The sequence below is a fragment of the Chiroxiphia lanceolata genome, chromosome 13 (assembly GCF_009829145.1).
Source record: "Chiroxiphia lanceolata isolate bChiLan1 chromosome 13, bChiLan1.pri, whole genome shotgun sequence".
Taxonomy (NCBI): Eukaryota; Metazoa; Chordata; class Aves; order Passeriformes; family Pipridae; genus Chiroxiphia; species Chiroxiphia lanceolata.
In genome coordinates, this window is record NC_045649.1 from 9,758,742 (window position 1) to 9,772,071 (window position 13,330).

The 13,330-nt window shown below is 37.1% G+C and overlaps 1 protein-coding gene across 1 annotated transcript in view; it reads right to left on the bottom strand.

Moving 5' to 3' along the window:
* Positions 1 to 13,330, bottom strand: part of ITFG1 (integrin alpha FG-GAP repeat containing 1) — a 72,467-nt gene that overhangs the window by 14,062 nt on the left and 45,075 nt on the right. The window contains exons 11-14 of the mRNA XM_032701548.1: positions 9,111 to 9,261; positions 8,700 to 8,808; positions 5,325 to 5,368; positions 3,653 to 3,731 (exon numbers count right to left, since the gene is read on the bottom strand). Of these exons, the coding sequence (XP_032557439.1) occupies positions 3,653 to 3,731; positions 5,325 to 5,368; positions 8,700 to 8,808; positions 9,111 to 9,261 (383 nt within the window). The remainder of the gene's footprint in view (positions 1 to 3,652; positions 3,732 to 5,324; positions 5,369 to 8,699; positions 8,809 to 9,110; positions 9,262 to 13,330) is intronic.

The window sequence follows — 13,330 nt, forward strand, 5'->3', positions numbered from 1 at the left end:
CAAATAGGACTTGCAAAAGAAGAAAGTGTAGCTAAAAACTTAATGTAATACCTTCAGAAAACATGACTTTGAAAAGTTCTTGCAGGAATTATACAGTCTCAAAAAAATCTATGAATTTATTAGAGCTGAGAAACTGATCAAAGGCAGCATTAGAAAATTCCCTGTAGCAATCTTGCTACGGTCATAAATGCACTTGGAATTCATTACTATTATTTCCTAATGTCAAAACAGAAAAGGAAATTCATCATATCTGGACTCTGTTAGGTTTTTATTATTGTAAATATGGTAGCAGTGAAGGTAATATAGCAATATCAAATCATAGTTGATAGCTGTTCTTAAATTGTGAAAACATTCAATTTCTAAAAGCTCTGCCCTCCCTAAAAAACCCAAACAAACAAACAAACAAACAACAAAGTCATATCCAACCAAATTCAGCAAACCCTAAAGATAATGCTTAAGAAAAATGTATTTGTTTTTGTTCTTGGAACAGAGAAACAAACAAACAAAAAAATTAGGAAAACGATATATGAAATGGATCCAAATTTAAGCTAGTTCTATTCCACAAAGATATAAGGATTTCTAAGATAAGTACATTGTTCCATGCCACAGAGGAAGAAAAAACATCACACTTCTAAGTCAGAGATTGTGTTAAATATAAATAAGTAGTAAGAGCTAAAAACTTCTCTGACTACATGAACAATGAAATTAAATGAGTATAATTAGACTTAAACAAAGGTCATGTTGTTTTTCTGATTTATAGACAATTTATAGTATTTCTCTAAAGAAGAAGAACAAAGGGCAGTTTGATGTTTTTGCTAATGTGTTTCTTAGGCAAAAGATGTCTTTTTTGTCACTTAGACAGTTACTCATCAGTATTCCCAACTGGGATTCACAAGTCACGTGGCCAAAGGAAGTAGGAAGCTGTGCTTGCAATAAGTTAGTTTAATTCCCATGGGTGCACCAAATTTAGGCAGGCCTGCAGTAAGTCCCAGTGAGCCTGAAGGAATAAATACATTGCACTCCTTTACACCCATGATTTCTTCATTTAGATGCCCTTTTACCCAGTGAATGCACTCACTGAACTTGCAGTGGCAGGCTGGAAACTTTTGTAATATAGAATTTATAGGAGTTTCCAGTAGCTCTGACAGCAGTTCTTGGGAAGAGCCCCAAAGAGGACAGAGGAGCACTGCAAATACAGTTAACAACACAGGAGAATTAATGATGTCCCACTCTTTACTAAGCCATGAACTGCATTCCAAACACTTCTATTTTTGTTGTTTTGAAAAACACGTCTTTCAAAAAAGGAACAGGTACAACAAAATTCCTTGTCTTCAACAGCCTATGTCTTACTAGTACCCTACCAGAAATTCTGCTCTAAAACCAATATACAACACAGAAGCAAAAAGAGGACAAAACTCAAGATAACCAAACATCAAGAACAGAAGAGAGAAGGCACTCCAATGTGGATTAAAGTCATATGGATAACATAGTAGGAATCTATAGAAACCTGTCCTGAGGAAAATGCCATAAAACAAAAAAAAGGCTAGAAGCTGTGAAATAAGGGATGTTTGAATATGAATTCTGTATGTTCCTGTATGGAAGCTGCAACACCTTGAGCCTTATCTTCTATTTTCCCGTACACCCTCCCCAGTGCACGGAGCTTTGTCCTGCTGTGCTCCTTTGTTCCTGCTTGGACAAGAAGATTTCTGGCTGTGGCTCACTGCAGCTGCCATGTGCTGACTACGTGGCCAGTCTGAGGGCAGAACCAGACCAAACAGCTGTTCATCTCTGACTCAAGTCTTCTCCTCACGTGGAATTTTGTCTCCTACCTGACTGATGACTTTTAGGGAATTGGTAGGGTTTTATTTGAGGCACATATGCTCCAGCTAAGATTGACTTAAGTAAGGTAGTAGATTCAAGAGTAATTAGGGATCACAACCAGCCACAAAGACAGCAAACTGAGGACAGTTTCTCATCCACAGGAATTGAGGTTTTTGAGGGATAAGAGAAAAGTGCTGTGTAGACCTTTACCAGTACACTCTGATTTGTGCCTTGGCTCTGACAAAGCTTCATCCTGGTAACTGGCAATAAGGGGCTCTGCCAGTCCTCACCCAGCACTGGCTTCCCAAGGGCTTGGGTTGGAGGGTCTAAGGGAGTGCAGTGTAACTAAACATCTCTGAACTCATCAGGGGGTTTTAAATGTTCCCAACTAAATATGTAAGCTCTTCTTACATTTAGCTTATGAGCAAACCTTCAGAGAGATGAAGCTGAGCGTACAACTGGCAGGATTATTAGTTTATTAAAATGAATTTGTGCAAAAATTAGAAAAAACACCCTGCATTTTCACGTTAATTATTAGTTTGATTAAAACATAGGCTAATACTTTCAAGCTTTCAAACCCATATTTAAGCAGGTATGAATACAGAAGTGATACAGAATACCAGGATATGTTTTTGCATCTATCTGGTTTGTATTTCAGGACATCTTCTTTCTCTTCAATTTTTTCTAGGGTGGAATAAACAGTCCTGAGCACACTGTTCAAGGTGAGAGCATTACCATTGATTTAGATTGATTTAGGACCTTAACATGTCAGCATTTCCCCCCCTAAAATTGTTGCTATGATTTAAATCGGTGTTATACAGAAGTGAGTCTTCCCAGTGCACTGCTGAAAGCTTTTTTTTTAAATCAGTGTTTAATTTGAAATGAGACTGGAGTGACAGATGCAGGTGACTGTCACCCTGGGGAAGGAGCCACAGTGGCACCACTCACAGACGTGCACACTCTGATCATGTTTCAGCTGCCTAAGCAAGAAGTGAGTCCTTTATAGTCCTAAGATTAACAGTCATAAGTTAGACTAACAGATCACTAAGTACCTGTGTCTTCTATGAGCCACTAGTGCACACTCAGGAAGGCAGCATCAACCCCAGGGTATTCTAACACCAGGCCCTGCTTGGACCATGGCCTCATGGATTATTCTTTTTTTGGCTACTTGTTTTCTGCAAACTGGGGCATCTGCAATATCTGAGGCCATTAAACCACTAGTTAAGCTATAAGTTTCATGAAGCACTTCTTCCCATTTCTTTTGACCCTGTTACCTAATGATTCTTTGATACCTTGTAGTTCTTTTATTACCGGAAAGGATGCAGCCATTCCCTCTCCAGCTTCCTTAGGCTACTCGTGATTTTATTTTGTTTGTCTGACAGATGTAGTTAACAAATCCAGACAAATACATCCTGTCTTTACTGGATATTATCCTGATCCTTTTTCATACGGCTACTATGATTCTGTTTAGGTATTTCAAGGCCACTGTTGTTTCTTAATACATAATTGCTTAGGAACTGACAGAAAAAGTATATAATTAGAAGCTTATGCTATTTCACAAACTGATGATATTGTACCCAACAATTTTTCAGATACAGCCAACTGTTCAAACCCAACCGGCACAGAAGGGACAGAAGAAAAAATAAAGCAGTTGCAATATTTCTAATAAAAATGCAATCTGTAAAGAAAGAAGAGAAAGTTGGGGGGTTTTGGCATTGTAAACTGAAGACACTATTCAAAACCATTCCCATTTCACTCTGAAAACTTTCCAGCTCTTTAGGTTGCTGAGAAGTATGTATATATGTGTATTCTCATGGTGAGATTATCTTACCTGACCCATTTTTCAGGTAGCCATTTGCATCTACAGTGGTGTACATGATGTAAGGACCAGGCTGATTAACTCCAAAGGGCTATCAGGGGGGAAAAAAAAAAAAGAAAGAAAAAGGCAGGCAAAATTTTAGGAACAGACAAAACTATAGTAATTAACAGTAAAGTGAAGAAAAACGTTTCTACATTAATAATTTATTTTTTAAATTGTAATTAAAAAATCTTGCAACTGTTTTGGTCATAGCATTATGTGGAAATTAATTTTCAAAAGAAGGGTAATCAGTTGGCTAAACAATGTTTAGTTTCTCATGGAGAAAGCAATACTGTTTAGTCCTCTGGCAGAAGGCTTAATGTTTCCTTGGAAGCTACAATTAAAATAAAAAAACCCTAAAAATTCAAAGAATTAACTGCATGTTCTCAAAAAGCAGAACTCGTTTGATGCTGTCTGGGAGAATGCATAGTCTTGATGGTATTTCTGAATTGAAAAATACTACACAAAGTCCAATTTTTTTATCATTACTTAGCAGTGTTTCATTTAATTCATGAAAATGATTGAATAGTTACTTGTCAAGTGGTGGTATCTATTTTAAGCAAAATTCTCTTGAGGGAGAAAATGTAAAAATGTACTTAAACATCAAAGCACAGTCATGGGGAAAAAAAATAAATAAAATAAGTAAATATCCAAGGTAGTTGTTTATTACTGAGTGATAAACCAGAACAAATACACCTAAGTAAGAAGGGTTTGGAAACAATGATGAGTAAGTAAGGTGAAATTTAAATTTTTTTTGGTGCCAAATAGCTGTACTCTGGCATAATATACTTTATGTTACTTTCTGACAGAGAACTTCTCGTAAAGCAGAGGCAATAGTGTTTCAGTGATCTTGATAATGAAATGTTCACCAACATCTGTTGTGAAGATTTGCTTTTTAAACCCTCCCTATTTTTGTAATTAAGCCAATAATACTATCAAACCTCATTATTTTATAACAGAAATTAAACTCTATGTCTTAAAACAGGCTCAAATAAAATGTTGGTCCCACAGGAAGCAGTTTTTCTATTTTCAAGTCAAAATTCAATTTGATGTTTTTGCAGAGCTAAAGTGCTACTGCTAGTTCTGATTCCTCTAAGTTCCTCTTTCATGCCAACTTTCACAGTGAACATTGCTAAACAATTGGCTAATTGGAGTTTGGTGGGTGAGTTGCAGGATCTCTGGAGATGCAAATGTGTATGGAACTATCTGCAGAACTATCAGAGCCCAGTGCATTTCCTTCCTTCACTGCACCCACTACTGCAGTTTAGTCCCAAAGTGGCTCCGTGGCTGAATCCGCCCCATAATCAGTTTTGCCTGGACTTTCTAAATGCCCAGACCAAGACTTGGCACAATACACAGTCTGGGCATCCAGCTGGATTACCCAAGTTTCCCTTGTGCCTGGTATATCCCAGCCCCCCCCGTGCTGGGTAACAAAGCCCCTGCACAATCCGTCAATTGATTTCAGCTCTGAGCAGGCAGCTGCCCAAAGTTCTGGGTCTCAAAGACACAGAACTTGGCCAGTTGTGATTTGGATTACACATTCTTCCAGTCAATAAGTCTTTTATTATGTTGAGAGTTTTTGGTATAATTAAGACTTCAGCTTATTTGAACCTAAATACTAATGCAGAGTCATAGTTCCACTTACTGTTATTTTCCGAGGACAGTCATTAGAGCAGAGGCCGCTGAGAACTGCAAAAACAAGAAGTGAGCTTGTAGTGTTTCTGTTCACAAGCCATCTTGGAAGCACTATCTCTGAAACCTGGTAAAGTCTAGAAATAGTGTCAGGTATCCACTAAAACATAAAGAAAAGAAATGTCTTCTATGTGACTTATGTTAATGTATAACATTTCCCAATCTGCATAAAGCAAACTTCTTGGCAGAAATTTATCAGCTGGTCATTGTTTTATCCCACCTCAGTGGTTAACCAGCTTCATAAGGAGAGATCTGCCAGTTAAAAAAAATCTAAATTAAAACATTTTTACAACAGTGGACTGTACATTTTATTCATTATTCTTCATTTCTAACTATTGAAAATACTGGCAGAGATTCAGCATTACTGTTTTAGCTGATAAAAAGGTAGAGGCTTTTCATTCTACACAAGGCATAGTTTTGGAACTTGATTTAAAGCAATTCACAAAAGCTGTAAAAAACAAAAATCCCATTACCTATTTACTCTAATAATTCAAAACTATTATAAGTAGATATGTATAATGCTACTTAATATCTAAAGCCTGTGATAGTTTTTCAATTACTTGTTTAAAACTTACTAGTTTCAAAAATCAGTTGCATTCAGAAATCTGTTAAACAACTAAGCAACGGGCAGTGAAATCCATCTGTTCTGTAACCTAGAACATCCTGTCACTGAGTATTAGAACAAAACAACAAGAACCACACACACACAACAATCTAAGGTGTCATTCTGATGCAAAATTTGGACTGTAATGACAACAGTTTGGTTGAGCAGCAGGTCAGTAATGGCCGTGGGCAGGGAAGAGGATACACATCAGGTGCTGAAGCCAAGGGAAAACATTACTTCTCCATGAGTTATGGTATCCCAAAGCAAGTGTGGCAGACAGAAAATGAAGATTTGGACCAGATTTGAGGGCAGGTCATCCTAACCACCAAAAGTTTTTTAAAGCACCTTCTGTCTACTTTAAGGCTACATGGAGTTTAGGGTACAAAATGTCTGGGGTCAGTGAAATACTGAAAGGTGCATGTAAGATGTTCACAGTCCAATTAGAAATCATTCCCTATGGGAGTCAGAAATGGCACTCCTCTAGTGAAGGAATTTTTCTAGTATTTTGTGGGTGACTATTAACAACTGTCGACATTCCCAAGTTACCATTCTTTGCTTGCAATTTCAAAATATTGAAATTTCCAAATATAGTAAAATCCAATATTTTATACAGTCCAACCCCCCCCAAAAGTCTGGACAGGTAAGATGAATGTGTGGCAAAGCAGAATTTGAAGACTATATATATCTACAAACAGACTTTTAAAGCTATAAGCTAATTTTATCTGTTATACATAAGTGTGTCTGCAAGTGCAACCAACTCTTCTCATTTTGAGGCATAGAGACACACTGAAATTTGCTGTTTGGTTTCACTCCTGAACAAATTACCTGACCAAGTAGATTTGACATCAGTTATAATGAGCAAAGCTGTTCTCATTGTCCATATGCCAAATAAGCGAACACAATGCATTTATTGATGCACTAACTCCACAAAGCAGGTTTTGTTAGAAATACTGTCCCTGTATCACAGTAAAAATATTTTTAGACACTCATTAATTCCTATTTCCTGGGCTTTCTATGCAAAAATACTCACCCCCTAAAAGGGTGCTAAAAAAAGGCTTGCTCCAGTTTTTAAGATAGATTTACACTGAGTGAATCAAAAAGCATGTTGCAAATTACTCCTTTCCCCATTAAAATATCACAAAATCATAATTCTGATATGGCTTTGTGAAGTGTAAGATTTTTTTCCAGAGGATTTGCTGCATGCTTTTGGGAATTACACTATCCACATATGGTATTATTTAAAAGAAGGCTCCAATCAACATGATAAATTATTACAGGCTATTACTATGAGAACAGAGCTCAGGTTAAGGAGCCAAGTAATAAATGCGTCAGTCCCCAGTATTAACTGCAGTGCTGTTCACCTTATCATGTGCAGAATGCGTGCTTTAGAAGGATTAGATGCATTTAACATAAAGGCAAATACAATTTTTGAAGGTGAACTTCTAGTTGTTCCTGTTGAGCTTTGTCCTCATAGGCTCCCATACAGCCTTATTTTTAACTCATTCTCAAAAAACCCAAGGAAGTCAGATAAGCAACGAGCTCAAAGCTCAACACCTCTGCAGCTGAAGAACAGGGCAGGGCATGCAATTTGAAAATCTAATTGCTCTTAATTATGGATATCACAGTCTAACTCCAGCCTTTTAAACCAAGTCTCTCATTAATTCCCACACCCTGGCCGTGTTCATTCCCATCCTGTGCTTTTCAGGTAGGGTGTGTTTTGTGCCTTTTAGACTGAAAACACCAAACTGACTCACACATGGGAGCAAACTGACCCTCAGAACAGACCATGCAGTATAAATAAAATATAAAACACTCCAGTAGTCACTTAAATGAAATCAGCCCACTTTGAACAAGATTCTGCAGCATTTCCACATGACATAGACAAGAATTCCAGCAACGTAGGTTTGATATGGCAGAGGCACAGCAAAAAAGACAGAAGTCCCTGCTGGAAGAAAACACTGGAACCACTCAAGGCACAGGTGAACATAAGTGCCCTTGGCTACTGTTTCTCAGAATAGGCAGTCACTGTGGACAAGGAAAGCATAGTCCTTCAAGTCAATATTGCTGTAATTTCTCTTGGTTCCTTTCTGTCTCACCATGGTATATGTATTTATATGTGGAAGCATCATCACATTTTTCCTCCAATTAGTGAACTATGAGCGAATCTTCCTCCAAATTTTAAACAGCATCACAAAATTAAAATAATATTTAAGTCGAATATTAAATATTAATAATATTTAAGTCGAATGACAGATAGGTGTATATCTATCACAATTTTTATACTGACGACACTGTTATGTGAGGAGGTAAGTGGAGGTATTGTACAGAAGATCCACAGATTGGGCCTCTTGTGATCAGCTACTCCAACCCTTTCCCTCAAGACCTATTAAATCTATGAGACAATTTCTTAATCTAGTTGTCAGGACCTCTAATGCTGGTAGCTGCAGTTTCTCCAGGCAAATAGTGGTCAGAATTACTTTAGATTTTAATAAGTAAACTAAAATAAAAACAAAACCCCTTTGAAATGAAAAAACCCCACCTAATCCAAGCTCAGATTTTGCAATGAGAGATTTCTGCAATCCCTAGTATTTCCCATTCCATGTTTTTTCTTTTCTAAAATTGTCATACACAGAGCATTAACATAATGTTTTCATACACAAAGGTTTAAATATTCACATTCTTCTCAACATCTCATTTTGACTTCATTATACAGTGATAACTTACCAATAACTTTAACAAAATAGGCATCTGCTTCAAAGTTATTTTTCAATGTATGGATAGTAAAGTCCTTGTTGGAGTAGCCTTTGCTTAGCACAATGATATCCAAGATTCCCTAGAGGAAAAAAAAACAAGTTTACATTAGAATGCTTATTTACTCTCAGTAACATCCAAATTTAGCAAACCAATTCTCCTAGAGACACAAAGAAAAAAATACTGCACAGCAAAGTTTACAACTTTACTAATTCTAATATCTTTCAAAAATCTTTTAATAGAATCCTAATTTTAAGGCAGAGTGGTCCACCCACAGGTAACCACGTGCTGCAAAGCCAATGTTCGTGCAGAGCAGCCTTCCCGGGGCACAGGGACAGGCACAGCCACACAGAGACTGTTTTCTGGGTAAAGAGCTGAACTTACATCTTCATATATGTCAAAGAAAGTCGCTACCACTGCGTCTTTGATCTGGTTTAGATCTGAGAGCTCCCAGAACACTTTGAACATGCGACGGACACTCTTGCAGCTCACGTTGTTGCAGGGGACGTTTTCTAGTAAAAATGCTTGTTGATTGCTGTAAAACACACATGTATATAAACCAATTTATTATTGATAAAATCTAAATAACAGACATTACAAAAATACTGTAATTAAATAGTTTAAATGTGCTGGGGTTAAATATAATAACAACAAAGCCAGCAGCCCCTGGATACTTGAAAATCCATAAGAACTTTACAGACCGAATGACAATCATTATGTTGTGCCCGACTTAAAACAATGAATACACTAAATAAATGGGTCCAAATTAGCAGGAATAATTTAATTACCATCCACTCAAAGGACTAAACATAGCCTTACTTTATTTTGAAACAAGTACAAGTGCACTTATCAGCCATTTTCCTTAATCCCTCCATGGTCCTGCAGCTTAAACACTATTCAAAATATGTCCATGCTTTTTCATTATTTTATGACAATCTCTTCCCATCCCAGCTCCACTAATAAATTTTCTTACACGTTGCATGATGTTTTAAACAAATGTAAGATTAAAGCAAATCTCTATTGGTATGATTTCCATGGTTTCAAAGCAAAATATAAACCACAAACCCCAGCCAAATAGCACAGTAAAAATAGGATAAGACAAACCAAACTGGGTATTTGCTGAGGTATAATGAATCCAGACACAAAGACAGGCTGTAATACTGAAACAAGGAGCAAAGAAACGAACCAGAGCAGCCGGTCTAGTGGAGAAAAATGTCCCTTGTAAAGACTATACCGAATAGGCGCCGTCGGTCAGTGGGACACCGGAGGTTCACACATGGAGGCTGATGATCAGCACTATTATACACTGTCCCTGAGACTTTATCAGTGCTACTGGAACTGGGAAAACCTTCAGACTTTACCAAGCAGGAGTCCAACTCTTTGGGCAGGTTTGTATCCTGGGAGCCGGCTAGAATCCATCACTGCCTTGGCAATGGCAATAGATGAAGTTTCCTCCTCTCCTTCTGGGGGCAGAGCCAGGAGCCAGAGCAGACAGTGCTCTGCAAAGCCAGCTGAGCGTGTCAGAGCCCAGGGCAACAACCAAACCACGTCCTCAGTGTGACCTTGGACACGCTGCTGAATGGATGGGGACAGCAAGGGGGGTTCTCTGTGTCTTAGTGGCATCCAGTGCCTCCAGGATGCACAGTCACGCACATGCACACACACAAGCACTGCTCCTTAGGAAAATTACTTGAATTAATGCACGGCCAAAATGCACGGCCAAAATGAAATGGGGTAATCTGCAACATTTAAGATGTTGTATTATCTGTATCTGAGAACTCATAATCATAACTTGAAAGTCTTCAGTGCTCACATTCATTTCATGTATTACCTAAGTATCTACATCAGAATAGCCAACTACAAGTTGTGACAACCTGAGCAAAGCAAATTGTTTCAATTTCTCTTTTTCATCTCTTGACATACACTTTTTTAAAATTTGGAGGAAGTTTCACGAAGATTCTTTCAGTTCAGATTTTTTAAAAACTGCTAGAAATTATCTGGATGATAGTTATTTAAAAGACAAAAGACTGTCAAGCTTGCCTTACACACTTGTACAGAGTATTGTTCAAGTCTAAATTATAAGCCTTGTGAATGGATCGACACAAGAAGTTTATTTACTACAGGAACCTTTTTTATTTCCTTTCCTTGCATCTGCACTATGAGAAAAAAGAAAAACATTAATCAAAGTAGCTCCGAGCATGGAAATGCCACTTTCCTTCACCCTTCTGTATCAACAAGAGAAACAGAAGACAAACAGTAGGAAATAAAAAGCAATGTCAAAACCTAAACAGATGCTGAAGACCCAAGAAGTGCACTGTAGAAGAGCCATCTTGTAGAGGAAATAAATAAATTCATAGATGTAGAACCTCCTGTCCCATGTGCTACATCTCAGAAAGGGAGGATGAAATCTTGGTGTGTGGCTCGTGCAGCAGCAACAGGGAGTTGCAGGGCCTTACTGTCTGCAGAAGGAAGAGCAATCAGCTCTTTGCTGCCTCCTCACCTCTTCAATTCTCTCTTGGAAGAACTCTTGACATCTGTATTTAACCTATGAGCTGCCAGTTGAATCCTTGTATTATTTAAACCTTTAATAAAGAAGCATCCCTAGAATCAAAGTATCTACCTCCACGCTTTATTTCTCCTATATACTACAACTAATAAGAGCAACTTTATGACCTTCCTATTATTTCGAACCAAATTTTGAAGATTTACCATCAGTAAAAATCTCCCTGTAATGAAGATGATCATCTGCATCCTGAAAATGATGCCCTTGAAAGCCTATAAAGACAGACACTGCTGTAATGGTAAAACCTTAAAAATCAATGCTAAGGTGCTATTCAAATGTGCAGCAGTCAATACCAAACAATTCAGCTTCAATACTGACAAGAGAGAGAGTAAAAGAACTCTGCCCTTCACATGCTATTTGCAGCCCTCTAAATATTTAGGTATACACACCAATGCAGAATGGCAGCTAAATTTTCTACTTCCTGCATAACTTGATACTTCGGGATAGAGTTGTCTACAATTTGGAACCTTCTGACCAAAGTCATCTATGCTTCAAGGTAAATAACTATGAGTGGGGCTTAACACCAAAGAAAGACTGAAGACTTATCTCAGTTTTATATTACCATATTTCTTTGCAATTAGAATTAAATATTTACTACTAATTTCATACATCTCTCATGCTGTCAGTTTAAGGCTAGTTCATTTACAGTTATACTGGGGACATCGAAATGACTTATATCTCACTCCAGACATTCAAAGTAATTGAATTTGCCTCTGCTTTTTAGATTTGCTCAATTACAAGGTGCTCGTCAATCCTACATTTAAAAGAAGTCCTCTATCCAACCTTAATTCTGACAAGTGACAACTAACAATGATTTAGGAAGAGATAATTTGGTCAAATAAGAGCCCTTTCATATAAAGGATTAATACATATACATTAATTTAAAACTGAGCATGAACACCTAGAAAACTTTCTAGAAGTCTATCATACTCGAAAGTTTTTTATTAAACTGTCCATATCCAGTTGTTTTTCATCTCCAAGTTTCAGTCTTTACTGTTATTTATCAAGTGTCAGACAGCGATAAGGTATTTCCAATTTTACCAGTGAAAAACATTCCCTTTGAGTAAGAGTGGAATTGAAAAGACTTAGATTACATGTTTGCAATGCAAGACGCCAATTATTAGCATCTAATTGGAAACAAGTGTTAAACAAAATTTGTTTCATCTAATTAGATGGGAGAAAGGTGTTTATAAACTCACATACAGTAACTTACACTTTCAATGTCACCAGAGTCAATATAAAAAAACCCAGCATGTGAAAAAATGAATACATTTATGTAAGACAGGAAGTACAGATGAACTAATTAATAATTACTGATAAAATCCCTTCACTTATTATTATTCTATATACACACATCACTTCTAATACAGAATTCATGTATGTATGTAGCCTGAAGAAAAATTTCTGGACTTGAATTCTTATGTGCAGGTTTTGACTCAAGTCAGAAGTTAAAAGAACATATAAACATACTGAACATATAAACATGTAAGAACCTACTGTGAATTTAGCATCTCCACCTGTTGGAATTTATTGATTCTCTGGGTTCAAACCCTCTCAACACTTGCAAACACAAGTGAGATTTCATTTTTTTGTTGTTGCTGGCAAGGAAGGTCTCCATGACATCAGAATATTACACACTGTAATTTGAAATCAAAGGGATATGGCAGGAGATGAAACAGCAGAATCCTACAATAGCTCTGAGAATACTTGAAGCTATTACTCATTTTCCTGACTTGCCCACATGGCAGGACAGTAAACTGATGTATGTCCAACCATTATATCTTTATTTCAGTCTTTTGTAGGTATTTGTAAGGATTTGATCTGAAAGTACTTTCCTGAATTGTGATGGAAGCATATAATTGATTTTAATTCTTCCATTATCACATATGGGTATATTTTCAGATGAACAAAATTGTTTCTGCCTCCTTTAACTTCTTTATGTTACAGACAGCAACTAGAAACCAGGCTTCCCAGACGACAGCACAGATTGAGGTCAAGAGTTTACAAAAATACTTTTATCATTTAATCACAGTAATCAATC